The following is a 21,046-nucleotide window of genomic DNA, read 5'->3' on the forward strand; positions in this document are numbered from 1 at the left end:
CATATACTGATATTGTCATCAGCCTATTTTTATATTCACTGCACGACGAACGCCTCTCCCAGTGATCTCCAATTGCACCTTTCGTGCGCTAGCCGATTCCCACTTGCGCTTGCAAATTTGCCTATTTTCTACCGTCCTCTACTGTGCTTCCCTTCCCTTGGCACACATTCTATAACTCTAATGGTCCACCAGTTATCTGTCCTATGCATTACATGGCCTGCCCAACTCCATTTTTCTTTTCTCTTGATGTAAACTAGAATATCGGTTATCCCCATTTGCTCTCCGATCCACACCAGTCTAAAAATGCAGATCAGGGCATACAGATGTGCTCCGTCATCATATCTGTTCACCCTTTGGCTTTAAGGCGTCAGGACTGCCGACACCATTTAGTCAGACTCTCTTGAATTTCTGAACACATTTATTCATTTGTACATCCACATATTATTCACTAAAAAAGAAGCCCCACAAAGACGCCATCCAAGACAGAAAAGGACAATGTGCCCACACATATTTTTGGCAGGTTTGTTTAACTTGTGTTTTGGAAGTACCTCCACGTAAGCCAACATTGCTCACTCTCCACACACATACGCACATGTACACGCATGCACGGCACACAAGACGAATATTAGATGGTTGACTTGTCCCAGCTCCTGCCTTCCTTTGAAAAATGGGAAATTGCAGGTCATCCAAGCTAATCCATGCAGGTGAACGAATTATGGAAGGAACATAAGATGCCAACAGTTCCTGTACAGGCCTCAACTACTTCAGTGCACCTCAGTTCACTATGACACTTGTAGATTAAAGTTACCTTCTAGATGCCACTGCCATGTTGTCTTGGTGGCTGTCAAATGTTTGTCACAAAACACAGCATAGGGTTGAGTTGTCAGACACAGAGCAATGTGATGAATGAAGTAGAAGGTGACAATAATTATGAAATTAAAACAGACTTAAAATAAGTGGAGACATTGAAATGGTAAAAACTAAAAGTAGTGAGTTCATTATGAGAGAGCGCTAGCTGTGTTCCTTCAAAGAGGCGGTAAAAGAAAGATGTAGAGCGGCCACACAAATTCACATCATCCAATTCATGAAGCGTTCGTACAGACGCATATAAATATATAATATGTACAAAATGTGTCACGTCACTGTTTGCTCCTAAGAGAGAGCTGCTTTTCTGGCAAGCTTTCGGTCAATGTGTCCTCTGGAATGGCCAAATCGGACTCCTGAAGGAAGAATGCAGGAAAAAAAAGAAATATAGTCGGAAGACTAAGCCACTTTCAGTAACTACAAACAACTTGTTTGTATTATTTTTTAAATGAGCACCTCTGGATAAGCTGCAACACCTTTATAAAGGGGCCCTAAACCACTCAGGAAAAAAAAAAAATTCTGGGGGTATTCATGCCAAAACCACAATCTGATTAGGGGGCACACCATAGTGGGTGGGATTCGGGATTAGTTTTGACCACCTGGGGTTCTTTAGTATACCTAAGTACAGGAGCATTTTTGCATTTTGCCCCCATCGAAATTCGGCCACCGCGGCTGTGATGAACCAGTAAACTTAGTTGCACAATGCCCTAGCCGCTGGCTAAGCTAAGCTACTACAGCGGGTACCACTCAGGAACACTTAAGAGCCAGACCACTTTGGACACTTTTGTGAACATTCCCCTACGATATGTATTTTAATAGATAAAATAAGAGAGGAGTTCTGCCATTCTGAAGTGTACAGTGGCACAGGGCATTTTGCAGTTGCCTTCTCACAGCATTGCTTAGCGTTATACCATGTGGCTGCCAATGAAGCCCTGTGAGGATGGATACGAGCTCCTGCAAGCACTTGAGCCGCGCTTGTCAAGCAATAAAGCGGAGATTTCTTTGGCTCTTTCCCGCACAGTGCGTGGATGGCTGTCTGGCTGAGTGGACGGTGCTGATCCCAGAGACAGCTTGAAGAGCCACTAAAGAGAAACGCTGAACTAGTTTAGGCTGGTGAATTTTGCGGTAACAGGTTGATTATTAGAAGAATGTGAATGTCAAAATTGAATTTCTTGAATTTTGAGCCAATACCAATGTGCCTTTAACACTGTCTGGGTGGAGTCAGATTTCAAAGTACTTAATTCACAGTTTGTGCTGTTTTGGCCCAGTAAAAGATCCTCAATCTTGGCAAGGTCAGTTTATGGCTTTTTTTTTTAGAATGCAATGCAGTCTACATTTCACCAATAACTTAACTAGGCCCAAGCAATTGCTGCTACCACGGTGGCTCTTGCAACAAACTGTATATTACTACTTACGGAGTGCTGTGCCACGCGACACTCCCCCTTGCAGGAACAGAGGCAGGAGCAGCTCCTCTGCTTCCTGGAACATCCACAGCGTCCCGAGCAGCACAGTCCTCGGCACTTGCAGGCAGCCGCCGATGTAGAGCGCTTCAGTAAACGATAGCAAGACAAGCGCTTGAAGGCCAACCGCAACAAGATTCAGGACATCCAGAACAAGCATTTCTAATCGTGTATATATAGCCCGAAACAACCTAAAAATGCAGTAGCAAGTACACCACTGTCACACTCAAACAGTATAAGCATAGATGTGCCAAGCAATTCACTATCATCATCAGACTATTTGTATTGCAGGATACAGGCCTCTCTCGAAGATCTTCAATTATCCACGTCCTCTGCCAGTGAGCCCCTCTTGTGCCTGAGCATTTTCAAATTTTATCGCATGAACTAATTCCCTGCCGTCCTTGACTGCAGCTCCCTTTCTTCTGGCACCCTTTGTGATACTCAACAGACCGGTGGTTATCTACACTACGCATTACATGGCCTACCCAGCTCCATTTCTTTTCTCTATAATGTCAACCAGAATATTGGCTAACTTTGTTTGCTCTCTAATCTGCACTGTTGTTTTCCTGTTTATCAATGTTGCGCCTAACATTTTTCGATCCATCAGTCATTGCGCCGTACTCAACTTCATCTTTCCGTTGGTAAAATGCAATGATTGTGGACTTTTAAAGGATAGCAGTAAGCTGACTTGGTTGGAATGCATATGGCGGGCATTACCCGTTTCTGCTCTTCCAACCAATTACATTGATTCATTTCTGTAATAGCACACTGGCGACAAACTTCCTTCAACATTGCTCTCCCCTGGCAACTATGTTTTCCAGTACAGAGGGAAAGTTCCGTGCAGTTTTACAGGCGGAGCCTGTGCTGAATAATAGGTATAGATGTTTGGCATAGATGTGAAGCAGCCTTTGTGCTAATTTGACATATGTGTGGACACGCCCCATAAAGCATGCGAAACTTAATGGCTTTGATACCACATCTCAAAATGATAAACCATGAAATGTTGAGAACCAGTGCCTGCCTGGACAGCCAGGTGTCCACAGCGTGACAGCAGAATCGGCATGCGTGCATGCAGTTCAGGGAGTTGTGCAATGCCCATCTACTACCAGTTGTCCGTGTCATCTGCTAAGGTACTATTCAAAGCCCGTTATGCCAAGGTTATTTAGATTGTTTACATTACTAACTCGTAAGCAATTTAACCAAAGCAAAATTTTGTTGCAGTTGCTCATCTAAGGCCCCTGAAGCAAACCTTCACCTCCAGTTTAGAGCCCTAAGGCTGTGAACCGCAAACAATATTTTTGTACAGCTCTATTCATTTCTTATAGACTGTACGTACTGGCTTATCTTAGCAATAATAGCATCACACTGTCATGCAAGTTATTAATGAAGGACAAACAGAATGGGAAAATTGATTGTTACAAAATGTAGCTCTTGAGAGACATTTCAAAGCAATGCCATCTTTATTTTGCTTTAGTGTACGTGCTACTGCTGTCCACAACATTAAGATGAACTCCTCACTTTGATAAATTTTGCCAGTTTCAAGAAACCACATCTCAATATAACGAATGGCTGGAACTAAATTATACTTCTGGAACCAAACAAACAAACCATAATATTGTCTTTATCACATTAAGAGAGTTCATTAAGACAAAGTATACTTCATTTGGTGTGGCCTTACATCTAAACATCTACGCAGGGAAGAACTTCATGCATATTTTAAGCATCCGAGGCAGATGTGTTTCTAAAGATCACACATGGTCATTTCTGCACTCTGCTTTCTTCAAAATGCAGTTGTGACAGCTTGAAATGGAATCCACAACCTTTCGGTCTTAAAATATCTGCACATTCACTTGGGCAATAAAATATTTGCAATGACTTGCGCCCGTTGATTGTGGGTGCTCCTAAGCTTAACAGGAAATGTGTTACCACATCTGCTAACACCGGGACAGACAGCCCAGAAAACAAAGTACTAGTTTGAAATTGACATAGCCATTTTCTAGCCATTTCTTAGCCACAAATTTTAGCCGCTTTAAGGACAAACAGAGCAGGGACAGCTGAAATGAACGGCCATGTTCGTTCAAAAACATGAATACCTAATTTTTTTGTTTCTAGACAGTGTAGCAATCTTGCCCATTTCAATACTGCGGTAGACGTTGTGAGGAACCTTGTATGCCAATTTGCTTTTTCACCACTGCTGTTCAGCCTAACCAAAGTTCTAGATGTATGGAAAATGAGAAATGCTTCAAAAATGTGTAGCTTAGCATTAAGATGGCTTTTCTTAGAGTTCATCTACTGCATTAGTAACTTATGTATCAGTCTGTTGTATTAGTAACACTGATTAGTAACTAGTAACAGATTAGATTAGTAATTAGTAACACAGAGACACCACCACTGGCCAATCCGGCATTCACTGTGCAAAAGCTTATGCCATTTTGTGAAAATCTCTTCAAGCAAACACAATGCAGACTTATTTCATTTTGCTTAAAGCAAAGCCAGTAGGATAATTAACAGAAAGAAAAGTGTGCTGCTCACAGGCTGTCATTCCTGCACAAAAGAAAGTAGCATTTTACGTTAGGGCATGACAGAAATTCAAGATGGACATGTGCATGTTTCTGGACACTGATGCCACTGATAAACATTTTCCCTTGCATTGCATTGCCTGAAGTTATTAAATAAGCAATACATACAGTCCAATTGAGTTGTGGGGTCTTACGTGCCAAAACCATGATTTGGTTACGAGGCATGCCATAGTGAGGGACTCCCGATTAATTTTAACCACCCGAGGATTTTTTAACATGCCCCAAATGCGCGGGGCCACAGGCGTTTTTGCATTTCGCCTCCATCAATATGCGGCCGCCACGGCTGGGATTTGATCTCGTGACTTCGTGCTTAGCAACGCAACACCCCAGCTGCTAAGCAATCACGGCCCGTATGCAGTCAAGCCTTCTTTTAGCAAGGACACATCCAATAAAAGATACCTTCTTTTTAATCTGATATTCACTTTAAGTTTACACACTAATATCAGCAAAAAAAATTTACATATATATATATATTTTGTAATCGAGTCTATGCATAAGAAACGAAAGTGTGATGTCTCCGATGGGCCAATTGTAATGGCCCACCAGTGGCTTGTCATGTAAATGCATGGCAAGTGAACAACGCTAACCCATTGCACGGTCGTTAATGAGCAACCATGTGATCACTCAGGATTGGCATTTGGGCTTTCCGACTAAGGGGCAAGCCAAGTCAAGCTGCTGGACATGCGTCCGGAATGTGTAGTTTTAAGTTGCACTTACTGCGTACTTCACATTCTTATCGCCAGAACACATATCCTGAGCTGTCGGCTAACAAATATTCATTTCAATGTACTCAATAGTGCCTTGGATCTTGAATTTCGATTTTATATACAGCAGTAGAATATTCCTTGCAATAAAGCATGGCCAAGGACATTTTCAGCTTACTTCGTTACATCCAAGTATTATATCTGTGTTCTTCATGTAAAAGTTTTACTATCTAAAGAACTGTCTTTTACACACAGCTGACTGCTGTCTACAACATGCTATCCGGATATACAGGAGACTTCCTTTGCTTCGACTCCAGTTAACTTGATTTCTTGGTTAATTCGATCCTGACCAAAAGTTCTGGCTGGAGCCCATGCATATTTATGGGCCCAAATTTTTATTTCGATCCTAAAATTGGCTTTTGTCAAATAATTCGAACTTGGCCAGTACGTATGCCTAAACTCTATGTTGACCCCAATTGCGACACCCTTACTGGCAGCGTCTCTTGGCAGAGCTTAGGGGACAGTGAGTGCGTTGAATGAATGTCATCCTCCCATACTAAACACTCACTTTTTACGTGCTATAGGAAAACTTTCAAGCAATAATGGTAGCTCAATGTCTGATTACGGTATTTGCCTTCTTTTCTTTCCCAGAAAAATTGGGCCAGAAATTGCGTTAGCGATGTTCGTGTGCTTTGCAGCATAAAGGCCAACCTTCATGGAGGAATCTTTAGCACCAAATTTCGTGCAGCGAAAAATTAAGTGCGAAGCGCCGCCGCATATTCATCACCCCACACTCCATGCAAGCAAGAGCAGGCTAATGCTGCCGACCATGCAGCTGACACAGCCCGCGGGGAGTTATTGTGGCCAGACTAGGTCTATTTAGGCGTCGAATGACATTGGTCCAAGTGAATCAGCTATGTTTCTTTGACGTGTTTTTCTGCACGTTGTTTAACTCGACTCGCTGGATAATTGGATCAATTTCGTTGGTCCTGGCAGGGTCCAATTAACGGAAGTCAACTGTAGTCGCTGCACATAAACAAGAGGAGGTGAGAGAAACAGCATAACATCCATACCACAAAAAAAAAAACTGAAAAATCAAGAACAGTGATTTCATAAAACAATGAAATCATATACTACAAATTTTTGCCTGTCCTCTTCTGACAAGTGCGAGGTGTGGTGCAGGAGTTACCTATACGCGCATGCATGCCGAAAGTGATTCCCCTAACTCCATTAATGAAGTCCCTCTTCCAAGGCACAGAAGAGCAATAACATACCTTCATGGATTTAGGCTCCTGCAACTTCCGCTTGCGGCTGGCCTGAAGGGAACAAAAGAAGAGTGATTCAATTCAACATCACAAACCAACCCAAAGGCTATGAGAGGTGCTGAAGAGAAGGGCTCTGGATTAATTTTCACCACTATGGGTCGCTAAATTTGCACCCAAAACATGATACACAAGCTTTATCTTTTTCCCATCTTGTCCCCACCGAAATGTTGAAATTACAAATAAATTCTGGACTTTTACGTGCCAAAACCATGATACGACTATGAGGCACGCCATAGTGGGGGGGCTCCGGATTAATTTTGACCACCTGGGATTCTTTAACGTGCACCCAATGCACGGTACCCATCAAAATGTTGCCAGCGGGAATCAAACATGCGACTGCAGGTTAAGCAACAGAATGTTGCAGCCACTTTCCAACTGCAGTGGCAACACCGACGGGCCTCGCTCAACCATCACAGCATTCCAGATTTCAATAAGAAAGCGCAATGCAGCGGGGCGGTGTAGTTTAGTTCAATCTGTAGAGACTACCATTGAAGGAGACTGCAGCCACATTTAGTGTGGCAGTACCGGTGGTCCGGCACACCACTCGTCCTTGGCCACCGACTAGCTGGTATTCTTCCTGGAGATCTCGTCTTTCTTGTTTCCTTGGGGTGCGGCTGATAGTAGCCCCCATCGTAGGTGCCCTCCCCCTAACACAACATGCAAAGTACTTACATTATGTACAGTGTGCACAGAGCCATTACGTGTGCGTGCCAGTGGTGAGGTGCATAGAAAGAATAAAGTTGGCATGAAGAAGGAAGTGGGAATTGATGGACAGCTTACATGCAGTTGCAAGGATTGGATTTTGGCCTTCATCTCATCGGAAGGTGCACATTCAGTGTAAAGGAAGGTGGATTTAGCCAGGAGATTATAACTCTGGGCCAACTCTCACTTTCATATTTACATGTGAAGTAGTGCAATGCTCTTGTTAGACAACTGCTAGTATGAATGAAATTTGCTGCACATAAGAGAGCAGAATTCTACCAACCATAGGAAGCAAAATTTCACCCTAGGGCCTCAAACCGAAATTTCAAACTAGGGCCTCAATTTTTTTCAATAGAAGTTACAAAAAATTGACAAGTTGAGAAAGAATTGCATCTGTCATAGCCTCTATAACCGACAATATATAGCAGCTTACATGATATTTTTATGTTTACGATGGTTTTGCAAAAGTACTTGTGAATTAGTGGAGTTTTCATAGTGCTGCACAAAATATCAATTTTGTCCACTTAAGATGTCTAACGAGTGCAGGCTACATAAGTTATGTTTCATTATGCTTAAGTTAGAGTTGCAATCTCAATGAGATGGCTCACAGGAGCGCGCGAGACCTAACCTTCCGCGACGCCACCTATTCTGGTCGTGACCATCCCAGCGAGAATCGGGACCCTCCCTCCACATATAACGAGATCATAAAGCACTTTTATCTAGACCGCAGAATATACAGCACACCTCACAATAAGCTCACCAGGCCTCAAGCCCTGACGTTCAGAATGCTTCAAACAAACACGTACCCCACGCAGAACAGACTACATCACTACATGCCTGACCTATACAAAACATCACATTGCGAAAATTGCCATTGCACACTAGGCGTACATCACTTGCTCTGGCCGTGTGGTCGGACCCACGCAAACAAAGATCAAGACTCCGCCAGGCTACAAGACGCATTACGCAGCATGGACCTGGCGGAGCAGCTCTGGGCCGTCCAGCGAGCCCACAATGCGGCCAGGGAGTTACAACTCCCGGTCCCAACGTGGGAGTAGCCCGCTCTATGGGACCTTGCGCCCCGTAGCTCGCAGGACCTTTCTATAAAGTTAATCCATCCATCCATCCATCCAAGTTAGAGTTGCAAGCACAGTGCTACACTTGTTAAATTATGTGATTTTGAACAATTTCTGTAAAAAAAATGGTGTAAAATTATCTACTCTAGCAGTTGGCATATTTGAACTTTCTTTCAAATGCAACAAATGACAATAAATGTGGCGCAGTGCATGCTGAGCAAAATGATTTCTTCATTCCCATGTACCAGAATAGGAGCTTCTTGGGAGAAGCTTCCCCTAAACTCATGCACACAACAGTGCTTTGAATGACGCTTCTTACACGGCAGCTTACCATTTCTAAGGCCATTCATAGAGGTGAAAAAGTTTCACTCACGGTTACAACACTCCCCAATGCAACATTTGAATGCAGCTCTATATGCGTTTTCATTTCGCAATATATTGAGGCAAAAGATTTGAGGGAGACGTGTACCAGAGTCGGCAGTTGTCGAAGATCTGCTCAGCGGGTCAGCGTTGGAGGCTTCTGGCACGGACAGGGTTCGTCATCACAAGCCGTTCCCCTACCCCTCCCAAGTCTCTTGCTTTGATAAGAAACTTGCTGCCATTAGATACGACGCATGAAAAAAGTAGTGGTGTGGTTGATTACGATTCTTGTGTTTCATTCCTTTATCTGTGACCCAATAGAAATTGGTGCACTCTCACATGGTATACGACCCGACTCACGTGCCAATTGTCTCAAATGGTTTTTTGTGTTGTACGTCACAGGAAGCCAATACTATAGTTGAGAGAAATTGATCCTATGGCTATCACCAGCTTCAATTGTTTTTAGTCCTTTCTCAAGTATGAATCCTCAGTTCACAGTAAGGCCCAACCTATGAGCAATTCCATGTGAGGGCACCCTGGGCAAGGATAATGGGAAGGATTGTGCATGTTAGTTGAGTAGGAAACGAATGGAGGTGAGACACAAGTCTTGTGTGTGTAGCTAGGGATGCACATGCATGAATGCGATAATGTGGAACAACAATGCTAGGACTTGGCGACGAATTTCCTTGGTCCATGGTGTCACGAATGGTAAACTAGGCAAGTGATCCTAACTAATATCCGTAAATATACACCAGCAATCTAGCCTCACCTATTTCTTTTTAGCAACCCTGTAGTTGTGATAAAAGAGCCTAGTTGTGATAAAAGCTCCTCATAATTCTGTTGCACAACAACTGCTGCAAACATCTGAATGTTGCATTTGTTGAGCACAGGGCAGATTACTGTGAACTGGTCCAGAGTAATGAAGGTGAAACGTGCGGTTACCTGGCTCCTTTCACTGTTGGGACACCAGTCTGGGTCATTTTCATCGTCAGGTTCATTCTTGATAAACGACAACAGGTATTCGTATGTGGGGGCTTGTAGCTTGAAGAGAGGCTTCTTCTGCAACAATGCACATGCCACACAAGGTGTCACAACAAAACAAGATGCTGTGCTAGTGACAAGGTGCGGTTTCATAAATGTGTGGATATTGTTGCTGGGTTAGTCGATCAGCAAGTTGGCCTTAAAACTGCATATATGTACACATCATATAAGGAAGACTGTTTTGTTATACCACATTTTGTTATACTGACATTCAATACTTTATGCAGAATGAGTAGTCACAGATGAACTTCTCTTACACGGAAGGGGCTGCGAAATTCTCCAAATTACGACGAAATAGGCAAGAACAGGTTTGAATGAAAAAAAACAATTGTTTTGTTCAACTTGAGAGTCAGCAACGAAACATACGGTTTCATACCGTGTTGACGGTATCATCACATTGGCGGTACAAAGCGAAGCCAGCCATGCTTTCATGTACACTCTGCCCCCGCAGCTCGTAGTGTTGGTCACAGTGGGGCGATGTTATCATGAAAAGCACCAGCAGCCGGGAGACAAATGCTTCGTCTGCTTGTTGCTTAGATGCATCTTCAAAACTTGAGATTGCGCAACCTCCATCACTAAAAGAGCGAAGACGGTGCACAGGGCCACGCCTTCTCAGCTCGCCCAGTCTTTGCGCATGTGGCAGGTCACCTCAAAAGCAGGGCACACAGGCTGTGTATGCAGTCAAGCCACACTGACGGCCATGCGCAGCCACAGCTGCGCTAGAAAAGGAGACGCACGTTAACGCTTGCCCCAATCACCCATGCGTTACCGGAAGCTCGCTCCTTTCCCCTTCCTCACGCGGGAAGAGTGTGCTCATCAAGCCAGCATCCTTCTTGGCTCACCCTTCCATCCTTTCACTTGTACCTAAAGCACACAGTGCTCCAGGTACATGGGGTGTGATAGGTCACACATGGGGCGTGATAGAATCTCGTCACATTTTTACTTTACAAGGAACATGACACTGTACTGCTTTGGTGGCCGCTCTGGGTTGCACAATTGTAGAGGCAAGTTCTTAAGCAGCCACATGTATTTCAACCATTTGACCAACTGAGTCCTCAGAAATTTCTATTTAGTGCCTCGGTATTCCTTCACAGCGGCAGTGACATTTCGTTATATTCAAATTGTGTCAGGCACGTACGCAGGACGTTTTTTCGGGGGGGAGGGGGCAACCCAAGGTAACTTCTATGCAAATGAGGGGGGAGGGTGTACTTTACTAGAATAAATGTGAATAACGTCCACCATTCACCATAAAAACTCGTAAACCCACGAAAGAGAAATGAAATAAGCGCAGGAAAGAACCGCAGGAAGAACACTGCCAAGAAGTAAAGAAGCCAAGATGTAAAACAAAGATTACTTTAGTAGAATACAACTTCAAAAAAAAAAAAAAACAGCAGTTGGAAACCAAGGCACAAAAACCGCGCGTGGTTGTGTTACTTCGCCAGCCAATTACAGAAGCAAACAAAATCATCACCATGCGGCCTTTTCAAAATGTAGTCATACTTGATACCTCCAGAGCGTCTGCTGTTCTTGAAGAGTCTTTTCATCGGCGGAAGCAATGAAGTGTGCTACAGACACGGACCAAGTGTATGGAGTCTGAGCATTTCACTCTTCAAAAGTGTGCGGTGCCTTTCATTTCACTGCTGAACCCGTTTTACTCATGAAACTTCACTGCCAACTAAAGCGAAACTTAATAAACAGTGGCAGCAAAGCAAGCATGTTATTTCAATTCAATAAAGAATTAGGGTTTGGCCATTCAACTGTAATAGGCGAGGAAAAATGTATAAAATTACGTGCTAATAATTTTATTTTTGTGGTTACCACCTTATTTGGGGAACAGAAAAAGTTTGAAGTACAAATTATTTGCAGCCTCCCGGAGGAACAGTGGCTGGCGGTTATGAGGGCGTGGGCGGGGTTTCACTGCAGACATAATTTGTATCCGACTACAGTAGCGTATTTTGAATGAGCTCTGGAAGAACTATAGAGGAATATATATTTGAGGAACCGTCACAGTTCTTTTGGATCCCTCGTTTATGCTCTACCAAGTTAAGTGCTGCAAACGACTTGTATTGTTATTTGGGAAGTTACGTAGCAATGCTTGGCTGCCAGTCCAGCACAACCTCGTAGGGCGCAGGACGCTGCGATTCTAAACGTGCTATCCCCACTGCGGAAGCTAGGCAAGACACTTATATAAGCACAGCATAGAAGTGGCTACGTCAGGCCGCTCGACTGGTAACTGTAGAAGCGTCATTCGAAGCACATGGAATTGTTATGCACTTCTGGCGGCGTTTTTTCTACATCCTCTTTAAATAAAAAGATGTTGATCTATAAATATTTTCATAAACAATGGTTCAATTTGTTAACTTTTGCTTTTTCTTCCTCTTTGGCTGTTGCTTCGGTTGCCGACAATGGATTCCTCACTAGGTCGCTTAATTTCTCAACGCCTTACAAATCTAGTTTCCAGTTGGCAATTTTGCACAAAAAGTGCTCTACAATTAGGCAAAAACCAGACGAGGTAACGGATGACATCCATGTTGCTTATGGATTTAAGGGTTATTGCAGGGTTTCATGATGGACGCTGTTTCGCATTATTTTATTTTTCGCCTTATCTAACCCGTATCGCAGTTATATGGTTACGAGAACGTGTCAGCGTCGCGGCGAGCCGTTACTCGAGGAAATAATGAAGCAAAAGGAAACATTAAACGCAATTGGCGTTTTCTCTGGCAGCAACTCGTTCCATGTGCATACAGACCAGCTGACCACGAACCGAATCCCTTTCTTGGTACCTGGATCAGTCTAAACGAAGAACGCTGCACGAACGAAGCAACAGCGAAGCACAAGACCGTAGAAAAGATGGTGACAACTAAATGCATCTCGAGTTAATCGCGTGGGCACCGAATCGATGAGGGAACTGGCCTTCACACCCCAAAGGATGCCGATAACTACCGCCATCCAAAAGGAGTGAAAAAGGCAACAAAGTGTTGACCGCCGAATAGCTGTCAAGTTTCAACATTGATTTGGCGGCGCTATAGGAATGTGTATGAGAAGTGGTGGCGTGTGGGCGGGGAGGGGGGGTATGCGTCTTAATGTCGGGGGGGCGGGTACGTGCCTGAATTGGGTATAAACACAATTTGTTATGCTGAGTTTCAATATACATAGTGTTCATGGACAGGAAATGATAGAATGTTAAATACTTCATTATATCTAGAATTTCATTATATTCAAGTTCGTTATATCGACAGTTAACTGTATATTACTTTCGTTTTATCATTGGTTGTAATGCAAGTACCGAGTAGAGAAACAAAACGACACAGTGATACACTAGCCATGGAATAAGCTAGGGGAACAATACAGAAATAGCACAGTTGAACCCTGATTTACCATGCAAAAATGTCAAATTATTGGATATAACAAAGCAACTCTATAATATTGTCGATATGAGCGTGTACGATATACATATATATATATATATATATATATGCTAACGAATATTGGATACAGGGTTTGCAATAGCTCTTGCGTACAAAATTAGTATGTTTTCATGGCCTTTAAGCACCCCAACAGTACATTTATAAGAAATAAAGCACCACATAATGCATGAAATCTTCACGGAAGACATTGTGTAAACAACAAGCAAACTTTTTTTTTATTGCTGACAAATGCTCATTTGGCCTTTTGCACATAAACCTCTGCCTACCACCACCACAAAGATGCTAATCAGGTTCAATTGCTTGAAATTACAGCTTGCGAAAATCTCATGGTCAAATACACAAATAAATTCACTAAACTTTGCTGAAAGCAAAATTCAAGAATTTCTTAGCACTTCGTAAAACTTAAAGGGACACCAAAGGCAAATAATCTCTAAGGCGTTAATATTGTCACAAACAGAGAGCCTTAGTAATCGAGAAACTGCAGTATATGCAGCACACAATTAGAGACTCCCCGGGTGACGAAGGTACTGCTCATTTAAGCTCTGTCACTAGTTCTCAGCTACTCGTTATAAAAACACCATTGCATAGCTTTATAAGACGAAAGAAAATGCTACTTGCCCAGTTCATTTCATTATTTCTTAAAGAACTGATTGACATTACCCTTGACAACAACACAGGCGGTCGAAAGGTTTTGTTTTCGCTCGACTCTGCATTATAATAAAAGCTGTGAGCGCTAAAAACGCACAGGAACTACAAAATGCTAAAAGCACGCACCAACTAGCCCACTTATCCATCCTTTTGCTCGACTCTGCGCCGCCCGTGCTTTCGTGTTTCAGTAGTTTCGTTATCTTGTAGTGCTGCGCTGGTTTCGCTGTTTCGCGAAACTCGCACAAACTGCAAGTAGCAGAGAACTCCCCTTCCGTGTGATGTATCGGGAAGCCCGAACTGCCCACGCCACTTGATGAAAGGCAGTTGCAGTGGCAGTGAATCCACCGCTCTGTCTTGGCTCGGTTTCTCCATGGCTGCGCGTTTGCGTTCCATGCAAAAATCCGTACCGCCGTCTGTCGGGCACCGTTTTACTCACTGAAGGCAGCAAAGGACGGCAATGGCACATGTACGTCACCATTCCCCGGTCGGGTGGCTGGATACTTGAATTGCGATAGAGGTGTTCGGACCCTTCAGATGCAATTTTCTCATAAACTAAGTCTTTTCTTGACATGAAACAAGCGTTGCCAGGAGTCTTGAATAGTATTTAAACAGTCCATGTCGACTTAGTATTTACCTTTAGTGTCCCTTTAAGGGCTTTGGAAGACTTAAACGTCTTATTTCCTTTTTTTTAAATTCTGAGGTTTCATTTGCCAAAACCACAATCTTATTATGAGGAACAGTGTAGTAAGACACTCTGGGTTAATGTTGGCCACCTAAAGAGCTTTATTGGCCACCCAATGCATGGCACCATGGGTGTTTTTGCATTTCACCTCTATCGTAATGTGGCTGCCATGGGAGGAATTTGATCCCACGACTTAATGTTTAGCAGTGCAACATCATAGCTGCTAAGCCACTACGCCGGGTAAAACAGTTTCACTTTCAAGGAACACTACAAAACCTGCAGATAAACTATGACATTTTTCTATTAGATGAAACTGTTATAATATGTTATCTTCTTGGGTTAGTAATAAAGCACTATTGAACAGGGCAACAAGGTGCATTGCAAAAAAGGGATGCCGCATTATGCGTTTCCCTGTCTTTTTGCACCGTTTACCAGCAATGAGCAGAAAAGCAATGCACGGGAGGGAGGGGGGTGTACCAAATAGAACACCAACAGGATCACAAACAACCCTTACGGCTCGAGGCTTCCGCTTGATCTTTTTGGCAGAACTGAGGTCTTTGAAGAACTCGACGCGGCTGCCTTTGAAGTTTGCGAGTGCCTGCAAGCAATGAACAATGCCTTCACTGTACCACATCGGCAGTGGGTGAATTATGTACCTCACTCTTCTCACTGCTACACCACTCTCAGCCTCACCCAAGTGATTCACGATCATTATGCTCTGTGACTCCTTATGAAAGAGGCTGAGCTTCAATTTCGCTTGCCCCCACAAGACCTTGAAGTATGTGAGCTTTACACCAACGCAATAGCTTTTCTAAACTTTTCTCAGGCTCAAATTGGCATGCGACATTGAATGTAACCAATGTAAATAGCAGATTTAAATACAGAAGGGAAAAAAGGAAAATCATAACTATCTCAGGATTCCATTGATTGTGGGCCTACTATGTGCCAGCCAAGCATGCTACTATGATTTAGAGCTACATTAGCTGCTACACAAATGCCACATAAAACCATATAAAACCGTTCCAATTTCTCAAAAGGTACAAGAATAACATGCTACCAATAGAGTTACTGTATAGTACAATGAGCGAAAATGCACATGGGCAAAGAACTGGAGCTACTGCAGACTCGCCAAGCTTCAAATTTGAACAATGCTACAACCAAAGCCAAGAAATACTAAATTTTCGTACAAACACTAAAAGTTATATTACTGTATCAGTTCAGTTTTCTTTTTTTTAAACCACAGACTGCTTCATAAGGACTTTAAACAGATTCTCTGCTTTACAGCTGATGCTAAAACAGCAACAGAGACAAACAAAAGGACAATTTATAATGTATACTCATTAAACATTTGTGTAATGGCAGCCGCAATTTACGTTTCTGTTATAGAATTGGTTCTATAACTCATCCAGCAGGACTTCTAGCATATCCCAATGGAGATACTAGCACCTTTCTCGTATGGAAGGAAAGTAAACGCAGTTACTGTATTTAGTGTTCATGCTTTTTTTATATGTCCAACTGTAACGCACACCAAATTCCTTACAGCCAGAAACGAAATAGGCAGTTGCCCTCGATAAATGCACACCCGAATTTCCATACTTCAGAAAATTCATAACGCAATACCCTCGATCGTTCCGTCATCAGATTTTCACAATAAGAGACAGAAATAGCATTTTGCATTTCCAAGCCATCTCCCACTTGGAAAAATAGAATGTATTGCATCCAAGCCACAGTGGGCCGAACATCACTAGCGATCACAGTCCAAGCCTTTATCACTATTTGACTGCCCTGAGCCTGTTATCTACAGTGCCATAAATGCCATTTGAGATCCATTATTTCTTTGTGTTGCACACCATAGTAGACGGGATCCGAAATCGGGGGATGGGACGTGGTAGCACCTATTGTAGTTTTGGCTTCGCACTCGAATCTAATGAGTGTGTCATATTTTATAGAACTTTTCTGGAAAGAAAAAAAAGGTGCCCTTTGAATAAACAGTCAAAGTGGGAGGACAAATATACCGGGGTTAGTAAGGCTGCAGCTATTGGTACAAATGTACTGCGACTTGCTCAGGAATGGTATATATCCCCTTCAGGTGCGGCGTACTTAATTGTGCATGTCCACATAGTGCATCAACACTTTGATAATGTATTTCAGAGGTGTCCATGCATTTCGAACCAATTCTGATTGCACGTGTGCTGCAAATACATCAGCAAAACGAGTTGGAAAGTAAACTGCTGGATGCTATCTCTTGGTGTCAGTGTGTGATCACATAGTGGGTTCACTTGTTTCATCATATTTCTCTATGGTGTACATCAGGAATATCTTTCAAGTGGCTGTACAGGTATTTTTCATGTATGTTCGACATGAAATGGTTAATGTATGTGATACTCAGCATTCCTGAAGAGTTTTTGCATCGAATCCAGATTCTGTAAACTTGACGGAACTCTAAGCATTAAAAATTCTTAATTCACTTAGCAGCTGTAGACCTTTGATGGTTATGAAGATGAAAGAAACGTGGTAAAGCTAAATTCTTATGGGACAGAATTGGCACCTGAAGGGGATATATTTGAAAGTAATAGTTGCATATAAAGGAAGTGCATGGAGAAAGAGCAATGAGAACAAAAATTTTGCTTACATCCCCAAAGAGTATGGACAGAAGAAGAGCAATGAAATCAATCCAACATTCTTTCACATGTGCCAATAGGCTAACTGCCATTGTATGTGATCAGTGTCATGCACTCATATTCCTATCCCGATTTATGTGCCAATTCAATAAGTCAAACCTTTCTTTCCAGAGTGGAACGAGTTTTCATGCTTCAGTGTTTGGACTGTGAAGAGGAAGAGGAAAGCGTGGAGAGGAAAGCGTGGAGAGGAAGACAATGGACAAGATGCTGAGAGATGGAGAGGAGGAGAGTATGCACGGGGCACGATACACGTTTGGTTGCAGCAGTAACAACGTCATTTCCGTTGCAGTGAATGCACACCTGTGCTCGTTCGTGGAAGGGTTACAAAACTCAGCGACACAGGTTACACCAGTTCTCTGTGTTGGCATGCATGGCGGAACACTAGAGAAATGGCTGCAAACGAAGTAGTAGCCCATTGGTTAGTGGGGAGTGACACACCACATGAAGCTGCTTAACGCAAAAGACTAGATGCTCAACGGCAGTGACAGATTGCACAGACAGTCAAACTACGAGAAGCCTTGCTCAAATCAATCAGCTTCGAAGGTTTCTGCACAATTTCTTTAAACTTGCATACGGCGCCCTGTGCTACACAGGACTCGGACAGCTGGCACTCAGCATACATAGTGATGGTAAATGAAAGTGGCATCCTACCTTTTTCAAGGTCTCCACTTCTTCAGTCTTTCTCTTCAGCTCATCGTGGACATCCTGCAACCTAGATAGTTCCAGGACCTGCGTCAGATGCACCAGAAAATACCTTTCTCTTTTCCTTGCAACTGTACTTGTTTATCTCATGCAGAAATGCTGCATTCAAATGCCCGCTAGTCTTTATGTGGTAAAACTATACCATGGGTTACACAAATGTATGTGTGAACATTAGCAGAGGTCAACTCATCCAACACCTGCTCTCTTTTAGGAACAAAACAATGGAAGCTTCAGCTTATGTATGAATGTCATTGTTTGTTACAAGGATCTTCAGTAAAGGTCAAATGAAGCGAAAAATTTAATTAACCAATGCGCAATGAATGAAAATTCCTCCAGATAACATGCTTGTTCCCCCTAAAAAGATAGGCATATTTGCTCGCCTTCTGGTGGCTAATTGGTTCGATCTTGTCACATGCTTTCGCGTTTTCCATACTCACTAGGGCAGCTTTCTCGGTTGATGACTTTCTGAGACCATTTCACTTCCGCATTATGCCTGGCACTCTCTGCATGCATTGTGGGGACCCCTAAGCAAGCTGTGAGCAGGTGAGTTGGTCTGTGACAGTCGAAAGTGCAATCAACTTCACTAACAGAGTTGTTTCTTTGCTTTTCATGGTTGCTTCTATGCTTCCAAATAAAAATTCAGTTATCACCATCATCATTCTATGAATATTCCTCTAAAGGTCCCCAATTGTAAAATTTAATGTCTTGGAATTGCAGTGGTTTACTAGGGATGCCTCAGTGGAGGGCTTCGGATTAATTGTTGCTTCCTTGTGTGGACCATGTGGAATTCTTTATATTGTGCATTTAAATCTAACTAAATGAGCATTTTCGCATTTCACCCCCATCGAAGTGCAGCCGCTGTGGCTGGGACTGAAGCCTGCAACCTTGTGCTCGGCAGCAGAACGCCACAGCCGCTGAGCGAATGCGGCTGGTACTGTGCTTCAGCTGCCTTCATGCAAACAAGGTCAGCAGTTCAATGCTCTCTGCTGAATATTTCTGTAGCTTTTGCTTCTAGATAAATGACAAATGCAGGGATCCTGGCAAAAGACCCAAGCAAAACTGACTGCAGGCCTTATTAGTGCCATCACATTTACTTCAAGTTTACTTTCCCCAGATAACATGGAGGGAGCAGCCACACAAAAGCTATCGAACTGAGCACCTTGACAGAGGTAGTGAGCCACTCCTTTGGTGGCAATGGGCCACTTAACTGCAAATATGCTTCAGAGAGGCATCGAATGATTAACAAAAAAAGTAAACATTACCTTCTTACACTACAACATTACACGCATGTACCTATGCGTACAAAGTAGGCATATGCAGACGCTTATGTTCAAAACAAACAACAGCTTCAGTAAGTGCGAAGACAGGTTTGAAAACTAATAAGTTTAACTGACTTTAGCACCAGAACACTGTAGCACCACTAGTAATATTTTGCCATTTTCTCTCTCTCCCTCTTTTTTTGCAGGCAGCATATCAAAGCAGACCAAAGTAGTACCTGGCTTTGCAGTTTCTCCACGAGAGAAACATCCATATCTGGATTCGACTGGAGCGCTGTGTTGGCAAAGTGCTTGAGCTTGAACAAATTTTTGCCTGTCCTCTTCTGACAAGTGCGAGGTGTGGTGCAGGAGTTACCTATACGCGCATGCATGCCGAAAGTGATTCCCCTAACTCCATTAATGAAGTCCCCCTTCCAAGGCACAGAAGAGCAATAACATACCTTCATGGATTTAGGCTCCTGCAACTTCCGCTTGCGGCTGGCCTGAAGGGAACAAAAGAAGAGTGATTCAATTCAACATCACAAACCAACCCAAAGGCTATGAGAGGTGCTGAAGAGAAGGGCTCTGGATTAATTTTCACCACTATGGGTCGCTCAATTTGCACCCAAAACATGATACACAAGCTTTATCTTTTTCCCATCTTGTCCCCACCGAAATGTTGAAATTACAAATAAATTCTGGACTTTTACGTGCCAAAACCATGATACGACTATGAGGCACGCCATAGTGGGCGGGCTCCGGATTAATTTTGACCACCTGGGATTCTTTAACGTGCACCCAATGCACGGTACCCATCAAAATGTTGCCAGCGGGAATCAAACATGCGACTGCAGGTTAAGCAACAGAATGTTGCAGCCACTTTCCAACTGCAGTGGCAACACCGACGGGCCTCGCTCAACCATCACAGCATTCCAGATTTCAATAAGAAAGCGCAATGCAGCGGGGCGGTGTAGTTTAGTTCAATCTGTAGAGACTACCATTGAAGGAGACTGCAGCCACATTTAGTGTGGCAGTACCGGTGGTCCGGCACACCACTCGTCCTTGGCCACCGACTAGCTGGTATTCTTCCTGGAGATCTCGTCTTTCTTGTTTCCTTGGGGTGCGGCTGATAGTAGCCCCCATCGTAGGTGCCCTCCCCCTAACACAACATGCAAAGTACTTACATTATGTACAGTGTGCACAGAGCCATTACGTGTGCGTGCCAGTGGTGAGGTGCATAGAAAGAATAAAGTTGGCATGAAGAAGGAAGTGGGAATTGATGGACAGCTTACATGCAGTTGCAATGATTGGATTTTGGCCTTCATCTCATCGGAAGGTGCACATTCAGTGTAAAGGAAGGTGGATTTAGCCAGGAGATTATAACTCTGGGCCAACTCTCACTTTCATATTTACATGTGAAGTAGTGCAATGCTCTTGTTAGACAACTGCTAGTATGAATGAAATTTGCTGCACATAAGAGAGCAGAATTCTACCAACCATAGGAAGCAAAATTTCACCCTAGGGCCTCAAACCGAAAT

At 43.2% G+C, this 21,046-nt stretch overlaps 1 protein-coding gene across 1 annotated transcript; it reads right to left on the reverse strand.

Moving 5' to 3' along the window:
- Positions 1-400: 400 nt before the first annotated feature.
- Positions 401-20,651, reverse strand: LOC139053307 (uncharacterized). Its single transcript, XM_070530346.1, has 8 exons — positions 20,520-20,651; positions 19,970-20,011; positions 18,202-18,279; positions 15,384-15,467; positions 10,013-10,129; positions 6,882-6,923; positions 2,280-2,411; positions 401-1,220 (listed from the first exon to the last, which is right to left on the reverse strand). Exons 1-8 carry the CDS (start codon positions 20,649-20,651, stop codon positions 1,140-1,142), a joined length of 708 nt encoding a protein of 235 aa, XP_070386447.1. The 3' UTR covers positions 401-1,139.
- Positions 20,652-21,046: the final 395 nt, after the last annotated feature.

Source organism: Dermacentor albipictus, unplaced genomic scaffold, assembly GCF_038994185.2.
Source record: "Dermacentor albipictus isolate Rhodes 1998 colony unplaced genomic scaffold, USDA_Dalb.pri_finalv2 scaffold_87, whole genome shotgun sequence".
NCBI classification, from domain to species: domain Eukaryota; kingdom Metazoa; phylum Arthropoda; class Arachnida; order Ixodida; family Ixodidae; genus Dermacentor; species Dermacentor albipictus.